This window comes from Megalobrama amblycephala, linkage group LG2 (genome assembly GCF_018812025.1).
Source record: "Megalobrama amblycephala isolate DHTTF-2021 linkage group LG2, ASM1881202v1, whole genome shotgun sequence".
Classification (NCBI taxonomy): Eukaryota; Metazoa; Chordata; class Actinopteri; order Cypriniformes; family Xenocyprididae; genus Megalobrama; species Megalobrama amblycephala.
Genome location: NC_063045.1, coordinates 15,929,092 through 15,952,146, shown reverse-complemented (window position 1 = coordinate 15,952,146; position 23,055 = coordinate 15,929,092). Strand labels below are relative to the sequence as shown.

At 37.0% G+C, this 23,055-nt stretch overlaps 1 protein-coding gene across 2 annotated transcripts in view; it reads right to left on the bottom strand.

The window, feature by feature from the left end:
- Nucleotides 1-22,727, bottom strand: part of shdb (Src homology 2 domain containing transforming protein D, b) — a 34,279-nt gene extending 11,552 nt beyond the window's left edge. Inside the window, exons 1-4 of one of the 2 annotated variants that reach the window (XM_048183053.1) lie at nt 22,457-22,727; nt 21,277-21,878; nt 10,925-11,075; nt 7,906-8,118 (exon numbers count right to left, since the gene is read on the bottom strand). In XM_048183053.1, coding sequence (XP_048039010.1) covers nt 7,906-8,118; nt 10,925-11,075; nt 21,277-21,615 — 703 coding nt within the window. In that variant the 5' untranslated portion in view covers nt 21,616-21,878; nt 22,457-22,727. The remainder of the gene's footprint in view (nt 1-7,905; nt 8,119-10,924; nt 11,076-21,276; nt 21,879-22,456) is intronic. The other variant, XM_048183054.1, reaches the window with a different exon arrangement.
- Between the last annotated feature and the right edge of the window lie 328 nt (nt 22,728-23,055).

The following is a 23,055-nucleotide window of genomic DNA, read 5'->3' as shown; positions in this document are numbered from 1 at the left end:
TACCGAAGGTGCAAACAAACTCTTAATGCGCTTTATGCTTTGGTAGCATTTTATGTGCGCTGTTAAAACTCATCTAGAGGATTTTTTTCTTGGGATCTGGATTCAATTAACATCTAACATGTACAGGTTTTACTGCTAATGGTGACAATTAAGGCTGGGGGATACAGCTAAATAAATCTCAAATTTTTCAGGCATTTTACAATCAGTATCTCGATATTTACCATAAATATCTAGTTACAAAAAGGCATCTAAGGGCACGTTTAAATGACGGAGAAGTTTTTTCTTTGAGTTTTACGTGTACAGACGTCACCATTGTCAAAACGATCCCCATTCACATGGATACGCGAAAACTACTAAAAACACTGTAATCTGCTGGCAGGCCATTAGATGGTGATAAAACACTATAGAACAAACATGTAATGCACATGTGAATGACGTCATCGTTTTTTTTTTTTACGTCACCATTTTCAAAAACTTGCACTTTGAAACCCATTTTCAAAAGTTTGTGTTTTCAGGCCAACAAAACGGTCAAAACGCATAAAAGGTTTTGCGTTTTTAGTTAAAACAGTGTCGTGTAAATGGCCCCTAAGGATACAGACTATATTAAAATCAATCATGTCTGCAAATTATAATACAGTATATGATGCGTTTTGGTCAATCGGATCACAAGTGGACGAGAGAGACACATACCCGTTTACACCTGGTATTTTAATCTGTCCCTTTTGTCCACTTTTAACCACTTCTGTCATGATTTCTTTAAGGGGACGGTCTGTGGGCGGGCAAATGTAAGGGTATTTTCAGATCTTTTGATTTAATGGACAAAATAAGCTTGCGCAATTTACATATGAACGCACACATAGATGACGAAAATATGGAGAGCAGCCGCAAGACCGGCTAAACATGGTTAGTGCGTGTTAGAAATCTGGAATGGAGAGAGAACATTGTGCTTGGTACATTTTTAGTCTTCAAACCAAACTTGGGTCTTCAGCCGACAAAGTTTAAATCCCATCTTGCTAGCACGCTTCACATGTTTACTCATTAGGTCAGTAGACTGAGAGAAGGCAGTCTCTAGTGGCAGTTTGAAAGCATTTGACAACAAGTGTTTCCACTACAAAAGCAATCCAGTCGAATGCGTTTTCGACTACCTCGGGAAGTGGTCGAAAGTGGACAAGCTCAAAACGTTTTACACCCCATTTACACCTATATTTAGCATCGTCCACTTGTCCAATCGACCAAAATGTATATCTCAATTCCAGGTGGAAACAGGGCCAGAGACACGACATTCACAAACAGTGCATTCTCATTTGTCTAGTGGCGCTTGGTTTAAAAGCATTTACGTGAATAAGAGCGTGATCATATAATGTAACGCTAGCCAAATTATAAGGGGAAAAAAAGGATGCTGCTTTAATTGCATTAAATATTTAAACTGAAAAAAAAAAAAAAAAAAAAAAAAAAAAAAAAAAAAATCGCACACGTTAATATATATATATTTACCACACAGAGACCGTAATAATGGTCACAATGACAAACAAAGCTAGTGTGCTATTTACCTCACTTATTGTTCACGTAATTACCGGAAAACAGTGCTAAGAAAATCCCATTTCTCCCCTTTCATTACATTCATCCTTTTCCGCTCCACTGTCTGAGCTTTTTATCTTCTGTAAACCACTTACCGCCCTCTTTCCTCTCTCGCTTTCATTTTTCCTCCTAAGTGAGATGATATTCCCTCTTCCATCCCCCGCCCGAATGTATTTCTCCCTCTCCCGCCTCAGTGTATTTGCGCGAGAGCGAATTACCAGGACATGCCTTTTCATTACTGTCACAAAGAGAAAAAGAGAGAAATAAATTGATATAGGAGCCATTCTCGCTTCCCTCTGGCTTGCTTACAGCGGCTTGACAGACCCGGGACACGCGAGCCACCACTTTCTCTCTCTATTTCACACACACAAACCATGTTCCCTCAGCAGGACTTTCAGCCAGACCAAATCCTCCACACAACTGATCCAGTTGCACTTCGGTTTGGCTGAAGCCCTCCAAAAAAGTGTGGGAGAAGTTTTAAAGGCGACACATTTGAAAACAAGTCTATTTTACATTCAAAGATTTCATGTGCAATCCTTCATGATTCCTTTAAACCACAAAAGCAACTCAAGAATACAAGCCAACAAACCCTTGATGGACAAACTGACAGACAGCTACATCAGCGTTCACATCCTCTGCTGGTGTGACTCGATGATCTACGGTTGGTGGCGTGCTGTTGAATGCATCTCTGTGGTTGATTAGCGTGGTAATGAGTGCAGAGAGGCTTGAGGGACGTGCTGGCCGGCTGTGTGGCTTAAATGATTGTGGTAATTGAGTGGATAGTGACAGCTTTGCAATGGCCTAATTAAGACTCACTGGAATGCGGCCAAGATTTTACTGTCATCGTCACACTTTTAAAAACCGAACTGAGGCTGAAAACGGAGCTGAAATGCAAATAAAACAAAACCATCTGTTGTGAAGGTATGTCAACACACAAGCAAAAGGAGTTTGGGACATGTTTTATATGACATTACATTGAGTGATTGCACTGAAAAAGCATGGCAAACAGCTGGGAAAATTTTCTTTTTTTTCCCCTTAGGGCCACTTCTGATAGTTACACATTTTGTTACTTTGCTTTTAAGGGGACGTTTACACGACAATGGCTATCTTTTTAAAATAGGTTTCAAAGTCCAAGTTTTTGAAAATGATACCAGTATCGTCTCTGTGTAAACTACAAAAACAAATTTGTGAAAGGCAATTAGATGATATTTACACTAATTGAAAAAAGCAATATATTCTATTTACACTAAATGGCAATAGCAGCATTTTCTTAGTGATAGATGCTATTTACACTAAGTGAAAATTTATTAAAATTATTAAATGGATGCTGCCTTTTTGGGAGAATAAAAACCCTCCCTACACCCTACCCAATAAACACTTTTAATATTATTAAACACTCATTCACAGTTTATTTCCACTTTTAGAACATTATTTTTATTGAAAATAAAAGTGAGCTCGGCAAAAGGCGGATTCAAGCCTGTGTTGATCACGTTAAAAGCCTTATTCGCTACTGCTGCGCCACTGAAGGCGTTATATTTTGACCGTCTTTTTTAAAACTTGAGTGGCCCAACCAGTCATTGGTGGGCGGAGCTAGTGTAAATAGCATTTGCCAACAAGCGACGCTATTTGCGCCTAGTGTAAATAGACGCTCCATTTGTGAAAACAGTGACGTCATGTGTATGTGTATTATGTGTTCAGGCAATAGGCACATAGTGTTTCTTTACAAAGTGACATCGACTACTGGCCTGGCAAGAATACAACGTTTTTAATCATTTTCGCAGCTTTTTTTAATCTTTTTTGTGTTCGCATGTTGATAAGCTAATAACACAATACTGTTATAAGCTTAAATAACACAAATTTTGTGTCTGTTTTTAATTAAATAGTAGTTTTTAATTAAATAAAATGAACTTTAAAATCAACCATTTTTACTCAATTTTTTCTCGACTCACCATCTTTGTATGCGATTTTCGATATTGGTCATGTCAATCACCCAACAATTACTCTAACCTAACCTAACCCTGACATTAGTATAGTGTTAGTAGCATATCCTGATAGACAGTTATGTTGTCACAATACCAAAATTATGAATTCAATACCTGACTAAAATATCGCGATACCAACCCTGAACTGATACCAGGTCAAAAATATAAAAAACAACAGTAAAAGTAATTGAATAATATGACAGAACTTTTATCTATCACATTCACTTTCCACCTTTCACAATTCTGAACAGGTTGCGCTAGGGGTGGGTGATATGACCAAAATCGTATTTCATGATATGAGTAATTTAATATTTTATGTAATTTTATCACAATATAGTGAATTTTATTTTATCTTTTAACTATAAAATAAGCCATATGACAAATAAAATATAAGAAAGATACAAATTAAATAAACAGTGCTTTAATTTTTTCAGGAAGGCTACAGTAGGTCTATTTAACAGAAGCACTGCGTAATCTTCAATCTATAAATTAACTTTACACTGATATGATAAATATAATAAATAAATAGATTAAAGCAATTCAGTCAAGTATTGGGTGATTTTCTCTTTTCATGTGTTGTTTGATTAACATTAAATCACACAGACAGCAGCAGGTTTATTAGGCTGCTGTCACTTTAAGACCTGAGGCACGGATCCAATACGTTGGAACACACCCGATTGATTTCTTAACATGCACTTAAGACATACCCAACTGTGTGTGTGAATACTCGCCAGGACATGCATTTTGACCATTCAAGTGCAATAACCCATAAAAGAGAAGCATTCTCCGCACAAGCTATGGTTATTTCTGTCTTTCGGTGCTCGCACTTCAGCTCTGAGGCCGGTTTGAGTTCTTTTTCGAGGCTTATTGATCTTAACTCTTTTAAACATCAAACACCTCCCGCACTTTATTTTTTCATGTGCTGCGTGGATATATTTTACTTCTGCAGTGAGGAAGCAGAGCTCTGCACACACGTGCTACTATCACACATTGAGACAAATTATGAAATACGGCTCTTAATAGAATGATGTCATTCTTAAAGTACCAGTACTAAGAAAATGTGGAACCGTACCATTTTTAATAAGAGGGTATTGTGTTACCTTTCTAGTACCAGTATATCGTGCAACATTAATAGGCTGCATTACCATTTATCATTATCAGATTCATGCATGATTTTTCCGAAATCAAGAAAGTTTGAACCTTTCCTGACAGGTGACTGCAAAATTGAATTTACCAATTAAATCAGCTATGGGGCGGTTTTCCGCTTCACTGGGTTGGAGAGGGAAAAAATTATGAATTTTTTCCACTGAGCTCAGGGCGATGGATTCTGGGAATGCCCTTCTGCGAGGTTACATGCGATGCTGCCTTAGAATTTAGCCATAACACTTTGGCAAACAAAACAATGAAATGAATGCTTCACCTTTAGTATGCAAGCATCCGATTGGCTGAGGGTTTTGAAACGGTCCAAACACAGGCCATTTATAACATTGAAATTGGCTGTATATGCGCTAAAGATGCTTTAATGTGTCCTTCTGTCTCTCTGTCCCCCTCAGCTCATCCCACTCTCGGTCCAGTTTTTCACTCCGTCTCTCCCCTGAGTGTGATAATCACCAGTGCTAGAGGGGTAGATGGGGGAGGAGGTGGATCGAGATGCCCCTGAACCCCTGCGGTGGTTTATCAGCCCGAGTGTGTCAGCACTGCAGGAGGACAAACCTGTCAGAAGCTGAAAGGGTGAGAGAGGGAGGGAGGCTGAAGAGAGCGGAGGTGTCAGTGTGTGACTGATTGCAGCCCTCCACTCGCAAGGCTAGCCCCCTCCTCACCATCACCCCCGTCTCTGCACACAAATCTCTTCACTCGCATGAAGACACACACACACACACACACACACACACACACAAGTGCTTTCAGCATCGCTATTCAGTTGTGGAGCTTTGTCGCTACTAGAAATGTTCAAAAGTACAAGTACTGGACAATTAGTTGACTAGTTGGTCTTAACGAATATCTCCATTTCCAAAACATTGGTTTAATTCAGTATCCAGTGATCTATAAAACCGGCCTCAAATCAGTAGTACATGATACAAATTCAACATGAAACACATTTTACATAAAAAGACGCAGAAACGATTTTGCCCAATGAATGAATGAACAAAAATATACTTTGGCTAATTCTTAAATTATTTTATTTAATATTTTTCATTATTTTTATTTTCATATTTTATTTTTTTATTTAATCATTCAAAATGTAAAAAAATGAATTGGTAAATACACTAAATAAATTAATTTTAAAATATGATATCAATTATATCAATAAAAAAAATGTTAAGATATTCAAAATAAAAAAAGTAAAATATTTTATTTAACATTTTTTAATTACATTTTTTAATTACATTTATATATATATATATATATATATATATATATATATATATATATTTTTTTTTTTTTTTTTTTTTTTAACTGTAAAATATATACTTTTTTTAAATGTAAAATATATACATTATTAGTAATTTATTAGTATAATTATATATTAAATTCATTGGTAAATAAAAGCACTAAAAAGATTTTATGTCATTAAAAAAATGATAATTCAATTAAAAATAAACAAATAAGGAGACAATTTTTTTATACACATCACATCACAGATTAGTATAAAATTTATGACTATTACCTTTGATTACTCAGTCTTAAGGAAGCCCTAAATAATCAGGGTCCACCAGACTTGCATCTAACAAATCTATTAGGGGGTGCTCACATGATATGCTTTCCTGTCATTTATTAATTATTTTCCTTCTTTATTTCTGTGCTACAAAAGCAGGCCGTCACATCAGCAGTTACCACAGACCCCTTTCATTCGCTTTCTCGCTCTCAGCTAAAAATACAGAGTGCTTCTGCGGCAGTAACCTATTGCAGTTTGGATGTGGGTTAGTGCTGTGCTCATGCATGGCACTGCTGACCACTGCTTCTGCTGTATTGAAGCTCAGACATGCTGAGAAAGGCCCTAATTAATGGAAAAAAAAGTGTGTGTTTGTGTGTTCGAGGTGAACATGGGGAGCGAGGCGGGGGGATGATTTATTCCAGTGTCACCTTGACCCCTGACGCAGAGATACAGCTCAATTAAACAGGATTGGCCCCATGGCACCGCTTTCATCTACTGCCCGTGAGTTCTGCAAAACACGCACACACACGGGGCCAGATTCACAAGATCCAATAACATCCATATGGAGCGCCTTTCGCCTCCTTCTGCCACCAAAAACCAAAAACAGCGATGACCTAAACCAAAATAAACCGAACAACAAAATGAAAAATCAATGCAATAACAGTGTATTGATTCCTACAGGCTGGATTGGTTCTTCTGTGGTCTCTAATTGCTGTTCTAGGCATCTGTTTCCAGAACACGTTAAATCATTATCCAGAGATCTATAAAGCTGGCCTTAGATCAGTGATAGAACATGAAACAGAATTAACATGAAACAGCCTTCGCAACACGTTTTACTTCCATAACAATGACGCTTTTGCAAGTATAATACAGTATTCAACGATTTGATCAAATTGATTTTCCTTTGCACCTTTTTCTGCAATATGCAACAATGAAAAATACTTTCCCACAGAATCCCTCACCTAAATCTCATTTACGTTGGATGAAACCATTGGCTGGTGCTGTGGAGATGTGCCGCCACAGAATTAATGAATGCATTCTTTATTAATTTACTTTTAAACATTTCTTATTACTTTATTTTAAATGTAATTAGGCATATTTTATTTCTATTGGTTATTTTTATTAATTTATTAATTATTTTATTCATTCATTTATATGAAAATGTAAAAATATAAACAAATTAATACAATTAATAATTAAATAGGGGCTAGAGACATGCTGGCCACATCTAATAATTATTTTTTTATTAATTTACTTTTCAAATACTTTTTTTTACTTTTACATATTTAAATAAATATTTTATTTTTCATATTTATTTAAAAACATCATTTAAAAATAAAAGAATCTCTCACCCAAAAAATGTAACAAAATACAATTACGGTTTAATAGGCGTTAGACATGCTGTAGACATATTTAATGATTTTTTTAAAATAACATTTACTTCATTAAACTTTTACTTAACTTTTAAAGTTACTTTTTTTTACATTTTTAAATAAATGTATATTAATTTAAAAGGAGAATAATAAAGTAAATGAATAAAAAATAAAAAATAAAAATCAATAACACAACATAACTCAACACGTAATTTTTTTTTTAATACGTAATTGTTTTAATGAGGAACTTTGATGACAAGATTAATTATTTTCCCCCAAAGTCGGATGACGCATAAAATCGAGAAAGTTAAGGTACCTGCAAAAGCTTTAGAGATATGTTCCTTCTTCCACTCCCATGGCTGGTCGTATTCATCGGCGGGCCTCTCGTCGTCCTGCGGCAGCCTGCTCTCCCTGCCCTCCTCGGGCAGATCCGGCTGTCCTGGGACGCGTTCCTCGTACGGGGTGTCATAGAGTTGGACCTCCCCTCTCCCCCAACCTCCTGCTCCACCACCAGCTCTCCTCTGCAGCTCTGCAACACCAAACAAACCCATTACAAACTCTTTTCCACCCTAATATGGCTCTGTTCTGCAAATTTCCACTCAAAAAAGTCAGTTCTGACCCCTTAAACAAAAACAAACTGTGTCTAGTCACTTCACATGTCCATCAGATGGTCTCTTTCTGTTCAAGTGGGCATTCGTGGTCAGAATTAGCTGCAAAGTGAACCAGACTTTATGTTAATGCTCCAAAGACTTCTGAGAGATTAACAGTTGTTTTTGTAAACTGATCCAGGTATCTTCTAGAGGGACTTTCATCGTGACTTTCATTAAAATAATGCGAGACAGGCCGTGCTGTTAAATCAAGACACAACAATAAATCGATATGTTCCCTGGGCTCCACAGCTGGGCTCCCTCGCCTGGGCCACATTAATTATGAAAATGTCTGGTGAAGAGTGGCGGGGTATGAATCTGAAGGAGAGACAAATTGTGTTTGCACAGCTTGCTGGTTTCATAAGGGAGGGCTTAACAAAGAGAGAAAGAGATGCAAGTGTGTGTGCGTTTGCAGATCGAGTCCAATCTCAAGGACTGGGGTCTCTCAATCACTCCTGATGGGCATTCTCATTTCCATTATCATACCTCTCAAACAAGAAGCACCAAACAACAGGATGTCTGAACAACCTTCAAGAGCTTTTCAGCAAAAAATAACAGTCGGTTAAAAGCCTATATGAAATGAACTGCAGCTACAACGCAACGCCAACATGTGATGCTCTTAAAGGAATAGTTCACCCAAAAATGAAAATTACCCCATAATTTACTCACCCTCAAGCCATCCTAGGTGTATATGACTTTCTTCTGTCAGCCGAACACAATCAGAGTTGTAATAAATAAAATATCCTACCTCTTCCAAGCTTTATAATGGCATTGAATAGTGGCAGAGTTTTTCTCTAAGTTCTAAAAAGTATGAAGTTCTATTTTGTCTACATAAATTAAAAATTAAACATTAAGAACTAAAACCAAGCAACTGTAAAAAAAAAAATAAAAATTATTTTATTTTTAGTTCAGTTTTAGTAATTTTGCCTCTTATTTTATTTCAGTTAGTTGGCAAGGCAAGTTTTTCCTATAATATTTCTATTTTTTTTTTTTTTTTTCAAATAAGGAAAGCAATGTTTAATAGTTTTACTTAATGGTAACAACACTAACATGCACAATTAAATATCCACCATAAACGAGAAACTTAAAGAATCTCTACTATCGGCCTACAATCTACTTGGTACAAATATATTGTGCATCCCTCGTTCATAATGGCTGGTTACCTGAAACTACAGGCAATAATGACACAAATGTTGTCGGTTCAAAGATGCATTCAAAGATTCAAAGATCTAAAGATAACATTCTTTTAATCTTTTTAACCCTAAATGCTAAATTACAAACATGAATGAATTGTGAGAGTTTCATCCAGCAAACGGCACGGACTGCAAAAATGATGTCAAGCATGAAATCAAACACACCAGACATGGAAAGGACTACCTGCAAAAGAAATACTGGCGTGGATGTGTGCTTCAGCGAGAAAGAAAAAAGCAGGTTTGAGAAGAAACCAAAAAAGAATAAAAAGAGAAAGAAAAACTTTAACCTTCACACATCCAGCTTCTATTGGGCTCTTTAGTCGTCTCCATAGCGACAAAGAGGCCCTGGGGGACCGACCCTGAGGTGGAGGGAGAGAGGGAGCTATGGGAGTGTGTGTTGATGTTAAGTGTTTGTGACGCGTGAGAGAGAGGCTGCTAGATTCCCCCATACCTGAGAACTGATGGAGAATGAGAGAAGAGATTAACCTGTAGAGATGGAAAGAAAATTAAATGAGGCTGCCTTGAAGGCAAGACAGATCTGAGGAGAAATTAAGGTGGATGCTGGAGTCCTACGACGATAAAATATGCCAAAATTTCCATGAAAACCAGGGAATGCATTTTTGCATTTCACTGCATTGCTTTTCCATTGTTTTTCTATGTAAATCTGCTAGATGGATGTATTTGAACACTGAACGCTCAAGTTAAAAGTAGTTCAACTATGTTCTGTGTTAATGGCCCTTAAGTTAATATCCTAATTGAAATGGGAATCGTGCTTATCACATTGCTAAGCTAATACTAGACATGACACTCTAACCACAAAAGAGTCATGAATTGAGAAATCAATCTTTCCTTGATCTAGAAAATATAAGAGGTTATTGTACTATAAATATATGCTGTAAGTTTCTGAACTCAAAACTTCCTTGTTAATCAAAAAATGCTATTCTAAAAACCCATAGGAAATTCCTGAGGGAACCCATGTCAAATTAGTCTTCCTGACCAACATACTGACATCATGACAAAATAAAAGTTTGTTATAATAGTCATTTCTCTGGGCTCTGCCATTGCATTATAGGACTGCTTCAACTGCAAACAATACATGCAATGCTGCCTTAAGACTTGTTCAGGTATCGTAGAAATCATCAAAATGTCGACCTTTTGGAACGGTCTTCGCGTTGGAAACTTGTCTTAAAACACTCTGTTTTGAAACAGAGCAATTAGCAAGTGCAGGGAGCAAAAATCAATTTGGAAGTTATAAAAAAATGGAATAGATTACATAAACGCAGAACTGTAATCTGCGAGACTCCAGGAGAGAATCAGCCGTGAGTCACTGTCTGACGGCACTGGATGACTGACAGCGTCTGAGGGACTCGCTGAGAAAGATGCACTCATAACGCTCATACTTCACTCTCTCCATACGACTCAAAGGGCAAACCACACTCCCCTGGGGTATGAAAATACACACACCAAAAGAGAAAAGAGAAGAAGTTTGACTGACCAGTTATCACTTTCTGGGCCTCGTAAGGCTCCATGTAGCCATTGTTCTCAGGAGTGATTGGGCCCTGGGCGGTTTCGGGACGCGGATCCAAACGAGCATCGAATGGGTCGGAGTAGTCGGTATCTCCCATAACTGGAGCTGACGGAACCACCTGAAACAAGAACCGTCATGTGATGATCTTCACCCAGGAGAGGGAACTCAAGAAATCCCTTTTATTCAGTGCAACAAATTGAAGATTATCTTTGTTTGCTGAGGGATGAATGAAGAGAAATATTTTTTATATAATTCTGCAGCAAAAAAAACACTTCATTTACAGTCAAACAGACATCTCATTTTATATTTTTACATTTCTATTTGTAAGCACAAAAAAAAAAAAAAAAAAAAGGGTGACGCAATATTTCGAAAAAGTGCCATATAAATCAGTCTTAACTGACTGCTATAAGCACCCAACAAAAGTTGCTGAATACTGGTTAATTGTTACGTAAATATATTTGGTCATGTGACATCATAATTTCTAAGTGATTTTTGCAGCTTAGTGTGTATAGGGCTGTATGATTAATTGAAAAATAAAACAGAAATCGTGATATGGCTTAGTGTGAATCAAAATGTTATAAAATTTGTGATTCAATTAAAGGTGCCCTAGAATTAAAAATTGAATTTACCTCGGCATAGTTAAATAACAAGAGTTCAGTACATGGAAATGACATACAGTGAGTCTCAAACTCCATTGTTTCCTCCTTCTTATATAAATCTCATTTGTTTAAAAGACCTCCGAAGAACAGGCGAATCTCAACATAACACCGACTGTCACGTAACAGTCGGGATCATTAATATGTACGAGCCCAATATTTGCATATGCCAGCTCATGTTCAAGGCATTAGACAAGGGCAGCCAGTATTAACACTCTGAGGTCTAAAAACGCGCCGGCGCGTTTTGCAGGTTTTTTTTCACATTGCAGCAAAACAGACTTAAAATACTCTGTCATTTTTTGTCATAGAGACATAAGTAATACATCAATTGAAACTATAGAATATCTCCTTTTATTTGTATACACTCAGAGTAAAACAAAATGTTGTGCTTTTTGTAAATAAAGAAAACTAACATGATGCGTGATCTCTCATCTTCCTCTGAACGAAGTCCAATCTGATAGTTCTCAGAAAATGAAGTGTAACTTAGTGAATACTAATCACAAAAAAATTCATACTTATGTCTAACAAAACGTTGAAATGTCAGGTTTTAAATCGTGCAAGTCAAATCGAAAACAAACATTCTGTGTTTATGTAATCTGTATGAAAAGAGCGCCATGTCAGAAGTCCGTGATTCAGCTCATTACCCACTAATGCGGCCACACCCACGGAGCCAGCGCTATTCACAGGCAAATTCAGAGACAACACATGCATTCATCATCTCAATCGTGTATTTATTGCCTTGAAAATTGTTTATCTGGATGAAAAAGCCATGGTTAGCGATCTCTGGAAGACATTCAGTAAATTCCTGTTTGTTTTCTTCTATTGATAAGTTTTAAGTGAGTTTTTGTTTCTTTAGCGCCCTCCGGCTGTAGTATGAATTGGTAAACACCATTCATGGAATATCGTCTTCTTCTTAGGTGAATTTGTGGACTAAAATGCACAGAGCGCCCTCCGGCTGCAGTATGAATTGCAAACACCAGCGCTCATAGAGATAACAATGAATATTAAATAAAAAATAACTCCTCTGTATAGAAAATTGACATAAACATATGAGAATCCTATATTTCTCCAAATATGCATGCTTTTAAACTAAAAGCCTATATTCAGACTCTTTGCATCACAGAAATACATTATATTTTAAAGTATAATATAAAACCATTATTTTATATTGTAATAAAATTTTTCTGTATGTTTCATATACCATGATGAGCTTGAGACATCACAGAAGTTTTTTTCACAGCCTACCTGACTGAAATGCCTCATTAATATGCAAGTCTTTTCAGGTCATTACTATTCAATTCTTTTGTCTTCACAGGTGAGAATGAGCCATTATTCATGGAGATTCACGCCTCCTCGCATACCGTGTTTCTTGGCAAAAAGTGTCTTACAAAAACTAAATCAGTATATTGTTATAAATGAAAGAGTAGTCAGCATAATTTTTACATAATTTTGAAGCAAAAACTCTAGTCTACAACCTTCAATACCCAAAAGTCTTGTGAACACAGATTTAATATACTTTTATTGGCCTTATATCAGTGACTTAAGTTTTTTGTTTTTTCAGTAACCACGCATAAACGTTATTCCTTCAAAAACACAAACATGTACACACATGTTCCTCACATATTATGGTAGCCTAGTTTGTGCTGAATACAGTGTAATGACACTTGTGTCATTAATATGTTTATGAACAACTGAAAAAAGCACAAATGTCAGGACATGTCAAAACTTCTCCAGGCCCCAAATCAGCCTCAGACTCCAGAGGGTTAACGTCTGAATCTGTGCACAGCTGAATCATCAGACTAGGTAAGCAAGCAAGGGCAACAGCGAAAAATGGCAGATGGAGCAATAATAACTGACATGATCCATGATAACATGATATTTTTAGTGATATTTGTAAATTGTCTTTCTAAATGTTTTGTTAGCATGTTGCTAATGTACTGTTAAATGTGGTTAAAATTACCATCGTTTCTTACTGTATTCACGGAGACAAGACTGTCGTTATTTTCATTATTAAACACTTGCAGCCTGTATAATTCATAACCATAACTTCATTCTTTATAAATCTCTCAAACAATGTAGCATTAGCCGTTAGCCACGGAGCACCATCAAACTCATTCAGAATCAAATGTAAACATCCAAATAAATACTACTCTCACATAATCCAATGTATGCATGCAGCATGCATGACGAACACTGTAAAGATCCATTTTGAGGGTTATATTAGCTGTGTGAACTTTGTTTATGCAATGATAGAGTCGAGAGCTCGGGAGGGGGCGGAGAGCGCGAGCAATTAAAGGGGCTGCAGCCTGAATCGGCGCATTTCTAATTATGCCCCAAAATAGGCAGTTAAAAAAATTAATTTAAAAAAAATCTATGGAGTATTTTGAGCTGCAACTTCACAGACACATTCAGGGGACACAGACTTATATTACATCTTGTAAAAAAATTTTTTCGATGGCACCTTTAAATATATGTGCTGCGTGTTTCAGAATAAAGTACAGCAATGTGCTTATTTACACACACGTTTTCAGTGTCTGAGAGTCTGGGTTGACAGTGAATGCTGCTCCACCCGAACTTCATCTCTGTTTTTGAGTTGTCGTCGCTGATAACTTAACATGCACCAACCATCTTCCCACACTTGTAATTAGAAATGCTTGTAAACCGCCTGTCGTCAACAAAAGAGAAGCTTTAAGACGCAGTAAGTGATTTCTGTGAAATGCTGTTTCCCTTTCACGCATGAGTTTAAAATATTCTAGCTGACTGAATGGAGTTATTGCTGCTTCCACTGATGTCTGACATCAGTCAGTGTGTATTTTATAAACTCTAAATGTATTGTTTTACTGGTGCTTATGTGTATTTAAATGTCTGAAACCTTTAAAAAAAAAAATCATCATCATCAACCGTCAAAGTTCAGTTCCAATTCTCAAGAACGCAAGAACAGAGAACACATGAAAGTACCCGGATGTGTTCTTGATATCGAGGATGCATCGAATGCAAATTTGAGAGAATCGAACCGTTAAAAATCCCAGAAGACGCTGCGGGTAGTCGACATACGGAAGCCTGCAAGCTTTAAAGGTGCCCAAGAATGCTTTTTCACAAGATGTAATATAAGTCTAAGGTGTCTCCTGAATGTGTCTGTGAAGTTTCAGCTCAAAATACCCCATAGATTTTTTTTTTATTAATTTTTTTAACTGCCTATTTTGGGGCATCATTAACAATGCACTGATTTACACTCGGTGCCGCCCCCTTAAATCGCGTGCTCCCTGCCACATGAGCTGTCGACTATATTACAGCGTATTTACAAAGTTCACACAGCTAATATAACCCTCAAATGGATCTTTACAAGATGTTCATCATGCATGCTGTATGCATGCTTCAAATTATGTGAGTATTTATTTGGATGTTAACGTTTTATTCTGAGTGAATTTGAGGCTGTCCTCCGTGGCTAACGGCTAATGCTACACTGTTGGAGAGATTTATAAAGAATGAAGTTGTGTTTATGAATTATACAGACTGCAAGTGTTTATAAAATGAAAATAGCGACGGCTCTTGTCTCTGTGAATACAGTAAGAAACGATGGTAACTTTAACCTCATTTAACAGTACATTATGCAAATATTGGGGCATACACCCCGACTGTTACGTAACAGTCGGTGTTATGTTGAGATTCGCCTGTTCTTCGGAGGTCGTTTAAACAAATGAGATTTATATAAGAAGGAGGAAACAATGGGGTTTGAGACTCACTGTATGTCATTTCCATGTACTGAACTCTTGTTATTTAACTATGCCAAGGTAAATTCAATTTTTGAATCTAGGGCACCTTTAAAGTTCTCGTTCTCACTTACGAGATTCCTGCTACAAGCTCGCAAATACGTGACGGCTCGTGAAAGTAAGCCGTTTGTTTTGCTTATTTTAATAAAGTGATAACCTGAAGAAAGCCTGCAGTATTTTCATTGGAATATAAAAAAGAATCTTAACATTGACAAAGCATGTAACACAAAGGCTACTCATTTTCATAAATACACACGGTGAAATAAAAAGATATAAAATTATATGTAAACAATGTCTATAATAATATGAAATAAACCTTTTAATAGGCATGACATTTGTTTGTGATGTTATGTTGTATTTATTGTGGATTAGCCACTTATAATATGCTGGGACGTCAGTTGAGCAACAAGATTGCAGCACATCTCAATTGTCAAATGATGCGTTCTGTGTCCTCGCATCCTTCCGGTCGCCTGGCAAGACCGGACTCTACGAGAACGCAAGTCCGTTCTCTGCGTTCTTGGAATTGAGAAACAGCCTATGTGGCTGAAAACACTGCATAGTTGTGATATGTGACCCTAGACCACAAAACCAGTCATTAGTCACAAGGGTATATTTGTAGCAATAGCCAACAATACATTGTATGGGTCAAAATTATTGATTTTTCTTTTATGCCAAAAATCTTTAGGATATTAAAGTGAAGATCATGTTCCATGAAGATATTTTGTAAATTACCTACTGTAAATACATCAAAAATTGATATATTACACAAATATTGTGACACAAATATTTTTGTGAGTGGATATGCATTGCTAAGGTCTTCATTTGGACAACTTTAAAGGGTTAGTTCACCCAAAAATGAAAATAATGTCATTTATTACTCACCCTTATGTCGTTCCACACCCGTAAGATCTTCGTTCATCTTCGGAACGCAAATTAATATATTTTTGTTGAAATCCGATGGCTCAGTGAGGCCTGCATAGCCAGCAATGACATTTCCTCTCTCAAGATCCATTAATGTACTAAAAACATATTTAAATCAGTTCATGTGAGTACAGTGGTTCAACATTAATATAATAAAATGACAATAATATTTTTTGTGCACCAAAAAAAAACTAAATAACGACTTAAGCTTTGGAGAGTTACGAATCTTTTGTGTCGAATCATGATTCAGATCGCGTGTCAAACTGCTGAAATCACGTGACTTTGGCGCTCCGAACTGCTGATTTGAACCGAAGATTCATAACGCTCCGAAGCTTCCTAAAGCAGTGTTTTGAAATCGGCCATCACTATATAAGTCGTTATTTAGTTTTTTTGGCGCACCAAAAATATTCTTGTCGCTTTATAATATTAATATTGAACCACTGTACTCACATGAACTGATTTAAATATGTTTTTAGTACCTTTATGGATCTTGAGAGAGGAAGTGTCATTGCTTCCTATGCAGGCCTCACTGAGCCATCGGATTTCAACAAAAATATCTTAATTTGCATTCCGAAGATTAACGAAGGTCTTACGGTGTGGAACGGCATGAGGGCGAGTAATAAATGATATTATTTTCATTTTTGGGAGAACTAACCCTTTAAAGGCAATTTTCTAAATATTTAGATTTTTTTGCATATTTTCAAATAGTTGTATCTCTGTCAAATATTACCCTATCCTAACAATTATTTATTCAGCTTTCAGATGATGTATAAATCTCAATTTCAAAAAAATTGCCCAGGGTCTAGGGTCACTCATATGACAAGTGCTGAGTGTGTCCATCTCACTGTCAAAGTGCGAAAGGCACAGTTTGAATCTGGCAGTTATGTGACGTCCAGGGCTTGACATTAATACCCGCCAACCCGCCAAATGCGGGTAGATTTCAGCTGTGGCAGGTAAGACAGCCACTCCCACTAGCCACTTTGGCGGGTTGAATATAATTTCAGCCTACAGCCAAATGAAAGGTAGCCAAGCTCGTATCACAAAATTACAATTCAATCACAATTCTCTATCAATTAACTTGCAATGAAGGCGGATAGGCGGAATTGCGCTGAATGACGCAACAGAAGCGCTCTCTCGCGTGCGCACACAGTTTTCCTTGCGCCTGAATAGTCAAATATCCGCACACACAGATGTCAAAATGCCCATCGTGTGGATATAGTCGGTTATGACTTAAGTGGACGTAAACAGGTGGGTAAAAAACTGAATATGTGTCAGTATATTATGTACATGCATTCAGCAGCCCCCAAATAAATAACTGTCTGTCATTAACGTTAATCAAACAACAAAAGAGTTAAATAAATGTATACATGTTAAATAAACCTATGTATCCGAAAAAAAGATTTTTTAAATTACTATTTGTAATTTGCTTTGTTCTTTTTATATAGCCAAACAAAAATAATTGTACATACCAGCTGATATACAATGTAGTCTTGATTTTGGTGGTCAATCTTTATTTGAAAGGTTAAAAGGGTTTTAAATCTTGTAAATCAAGTAAAATGACTCAAAATCAAGTAATTTAAGCATGCAAAAGTCAACTTTAATCATATAAAATGTAATTTTCCCAACAGCAAAATTGTGGCCAGTGAAAATGTTGAGTGGCTAGTAACTTTGGAAAACCACTAGCCACAGTGGCTGGTGAGCAAAAAAGTTAATGTCAAGCCCTGGTGACGTCACTGAATGTTCTAAATCCCATATGTGGGACCGTACTCTCAGGGGCACAGAAATAAAAATCCCATATGTGGGACTGTACCGCTCAAAAGGTTAAAATGGATCAGACCTAGCACCACAACACACTTGTAGCCAATCAGCAGTAGGGGCCATATACACTCAGGATGGGGGAGTAGAGAGTGTGAGCAAGAGGGAGATTTGAAGAAAGACTGTAAAAAGAGAGATGGCTGAGAGACATTATAAAAAAGAAAAGGTCAGAGGAATATCACTGGAAAGAGAAGGGTTATGATCAGGCAAGAGCTTAAGGGCCCATAGTAATATTGGAAAAGCTTTCCAGCACTGGAGAGACCCAAGCGAGAAACCAAAGTTGTGTTGTTTCTGCTCCATACGTGAGTAAAATTGTTTTTTCTGTTTCACAGAACCAAGATATGCTGTTGTTGTAATGTTAGCTATAGTAACAGGACAGCTTTGAGTGTCATTGTCTGGAGCTGATGTGCTGGTTTAACAACAAACTCTTGCTTGTATATAATCTTGTGTATTGTATGTTCATTTTTTGGTCTTCCTTGTTTCATTCATTGTATTCGTTTTATTTTTCATGAAGCATTATTTTTCAGCTATGATAAAGAGGCATCCGCTCTTACATTGTGTGTTTGTGCATTTCGGGGGCGGAGCAATGAAGAGAGGGGTGTGTTTGTTTGGGTTGATTTCACATATCAACAGTGTTTCTCAGAAATCGCTTACTGCACCTTTAAGGAGTCATTTTGATATATAATCACTAATACATTGTGCAGCCCTACAAACAAGCACAGTAAACCTGGAATGTTTATTTAAAAAAAATGCAATTTCTATCCAGAAAAATCCATTTTTTCCCCCCCCAAATCGTGCAGCCCTAGTGTCTTCACATACTACATTCAGAAACACCACCTCATGAAAACCAGCAGACTCACAAAAATGTGCTACCTTCCCCCGTGAAGCAGAAGGAGGCTGTGGGGAAGTGTTGATGAGCATGTTAGGAGGTGCGTTTGTCTCCCAGTCCAGGCTCAGGAGGAAGCCCTCAGTCAGTTGGCACTGGGTCAATTACAAAGATGGCCATATGGTCTCTCAAACAAGAGCTTTAGCCAACGGCTCCATGCGGCACCATTCAGCCTGCAAACTATGGCGCGCAACAATTCCCTGATTTCCCACCAGGCAAATCGCCCATTGTCTGGTTGATCTTTAACAAGAATAGGACAGTAAATCTGAAATGTTCATTTGGAACGCTATAAAAACTTAATCAGGATTACGGTGGAAATTAATGAAGGTTAACAGGGAACGATGCTTCCAAGACAATGCACTTACAGGGTCACCATTAAATTGGGATTTAAATCAATGGCGTGTCATTGGCAGGGTCGTTCCTCAAGCCCAACCAATCAGCTTGCTCATCACTGGTACTGATTACAATCAATGAGACTCCACTGAAGGCTGCGGTCTGTCCGTGTGTGTGCGGATACCTCAACTGTCTGCCAGTATTGGGTCTCTACTCAATGTCTGATCACAGGAAGAACCTTTCTGGCTCTTGCGAGTATTCTCTATGGGACCGCCCCATCCCTACCAGCCTAACTAAACTATGTATTATTCAAGAGCTTCAGCTTTGGTAGATCAAGGGGTTTGACACCTACGGTGCTCTGAGACATGAAATCTAATGCAGGGTTAACAGAGGGTTTACATGAAAGATTGTTTCACACCGCAAATCACTTGTTTGACAGTTTGTTTTATGTATTTCATGACCTGATGGTTTCAGGCATCACTAAAACCCCTCAGATCTTCAACTACTTAACGTCATGAACCACGGTAAGTGGTGTATATTGGGTTTATGTATATATAATTTAATATATAATATTAAAACATTTTCACATACACTGTAAAAATTTATTTTCGAAGATGTAAATAAAGATTATTGGAGAATGTTTTACAGGAAAATACTATTTCAGTCTTTATATTTCGAAATTTCACATTTAATTCAGTATCACTTGCCATTTGTTTGTGAAATTTACTAGCAATTTCCTAGTGAAAATTGTATGCGCATCCTAAAACAACAAATATATCAACAAATAAGATAAAAATTATGATTATCTTTAAAGTTGCCTAAACACTCCCCCATATCCCACTGGCTGGTCTAATAGATAGCCCTGCCTCCAGACTCACACCATTGGTTAAGCCAATGTTTTTGTGTTGGGCTGATTGGTGTTTTAAACAATAAAAACATATTGTAAACTTCAAACTTTAAATGAACATTCTACACAATATTTAAAGCAAAGATTTACTCAAATATTTGAAAACCGGAAATTTACATTGAGATGTTCAGACTTCTGTTAATGCAGAAAATCTCAAAACAGACAAAAATTTACTTATTACTAGGGCCGGGTAAAAAAAAATATCAATTTGAATCGATTCTCATTTTTATGAACCGATATTGATTCTTAAATCCCAAGAATTGATTAGTCTAGTCTGTTTTCAGTTGACGAATGAGCAGAATATGTAGCTCCTCCCATCCAATAAATTGCAATAATCGTTGTGCTTTGCTACTTTTCATATGAAGCAAAGTCTCAGATTTCAAATGACGTCCATCTTATTATTATGGAATTCAAAAAAATAAATACCGTTTTGGCGATCTTTAATGTGGCGTGACAGATCGCTGTAGCGCCTCAGTTAAAGAGAAGCAGCAGCACGAGCACATGTGAACATCCTCTCCTCCGCTTTAATACCAGTTACAGCGTGAAATAAACATGACTAAACATCTGAAGGTATGTTAAAAGATACAGTACAACTTACCGAAATGTCTCGTGTAATAGCTCAGTGATTCAACCTCGGAAAAACGTTAATAAAACAGCTTGTAAACAATATTGTTTTTCTGAGGTAAATGTGATGTTATGTGACATATGGTTATGTTCTAAACTATATTTATTATAAAAAACATCATCGAGTGTGATTTAAGTGTTTGTATATAAATAAAGTTAATTTTAACCTGCAGTATTATAGTAATCTAGTACCAACTGACTTCCATGTTTACAGCATTAGTTGAGAGATTTTTTTCCTCTAGAAAATTTGCCATGTACTGTATCTGATATACTACATCCAAAATAATCGATATCCAATCAAAATCAAATAGAATTTTAAGCATGTGAATAGAAATCGAATCGAGTCGTGAAAATTGTGTCAATACCCAGCCCTACTTATTACTAATATTGTAATTTAAATTACTCACCGGATCTGTTGGTTCCTCTAAAGACACAGAGCTCAGGAGAATCTTACTCCTTCCCAGGTCTTGCGAGTCCACCTTTATGAGGCGATGTTTCGGCGAAACCACCTTGATATCCAGACTTGAGGATTTCAAAGGCGAGCTGAAGCCCATGTGGGGCACTTCAGTCGATCCATTGTCATTTCTAGACCTGTTCTCAAAGTCTTCATAAGGGTCTTCAAAGTCTAGGTTCTTCTGTGCACGATACGCCTTCAATATCTCACTCTCTGTGTAGTCTGGTTTTGGTGGTTGCGGGGGAACTCGTTTGCTCCCAAAACTTAAATAGTCCTTCAACCACTTTGCCATTCTAATCCGTTTGTGAATGTCCAACAGTGAAGGACACAAAGACTAAGTGTCCAATGATGACCTATAATCTGAGGTCAAGGAACTAGATTATGGATAAAATTAGATGTTTATCCTGAAATTAAGATGAATACCTTTGGGAGAATACACTGAATTCATGTTTCAGTTCAAAGGCATGGCTGTGGTCCAAGGTCAATCCCTGGGAATACCAACCTGGATTTACAGGTGGTCCATGGACGGCAATGATCTTGAGGTTCTCAATACCCCTGCAACAGCAGAAGTACACATTAAGGAATGAGATAAATGCATGAAAAATAAAAAATAATAAATGCAACTCATAATATTTACATTATTAAGTCTGGAAAGTATTTTTTTATTTTTTTCATTATACATGCATTTACATTCTTCTGAACAATAAGATGTATTATTAAAGACCTATCAGAATAAGATGATAGATAGATAGATAGATAGATAGATAGATAGATAACATGGAAGAGCAGCTGCAACAAGCTGTTTAAGAACAAAAGCAAACAAACTGGTTTCGCACGTGCTTGTGATGCGCACAATAAAACCTCTCCGTTCAAACATCAGAACAAATGATTTTACAAAACCTGAACACTGACATTCAATTTCGAGTAAAAAATGAAATTGAACAACTCTCTAAGACAACAGCTGAGAACTCTTGTAAACTAAACGTGAACGCGCGTCTGCGATGAACAGTCACACTTTTATTCAACGTTAAACATTTTACAGCTGACATGGTGAACACTTCATCCAATACATCACCGTTTATGATTTTAGATGAAATTCAACACCGCTGAGGAGATCAAGTTGTTATACTCACGTTTTTGATAGCAGCGTTAAATTATCGTGGAACTCCAGACGCGGTTCCCGCGTTGCGACTGCTACAATGTTGCACGAGGACACCAAAACACGAGCCAAAAACCTGATGAAGAAAGTGCTCAGTCCTGGAGAATATATGAGAAGAATACGAGAAGAACTGTAAAGCTCGTCTGAACGCGTCTGGCTGTAAGTGAGTGAGAGGGAGAGCAACTGAGCGAGAGAGCTGTAGCGTTTAAAGGGGAGGTCCTCACATCCAGAGGTGCTGTATTTTCCCTTCAGCCGATCATTATTAGAGGCTGTATGGCATAGAAAATCAGATTTTTGTAAGTGTCTTGTGTTAACACTGTTTAATGTGTTAAAAAAACCCTCTTTACACTATTATTTCTCCAGGGAAAAAAGATACAGATTATGAAACACATTGTCACACTATATGGGTTGAGTTGTCACAGTGGAGCCCACCATCAAATGGTCAGTTATAGGCTTATCAGAAAAATTTGCAAAGAAAAAAACAATGATGAATTTATGTAAAACTTTACTGACATATAATTAATGTGTGACAACTATCCCCAGTCTTCCTAAAGCTGCAACTATTGTCAAAAT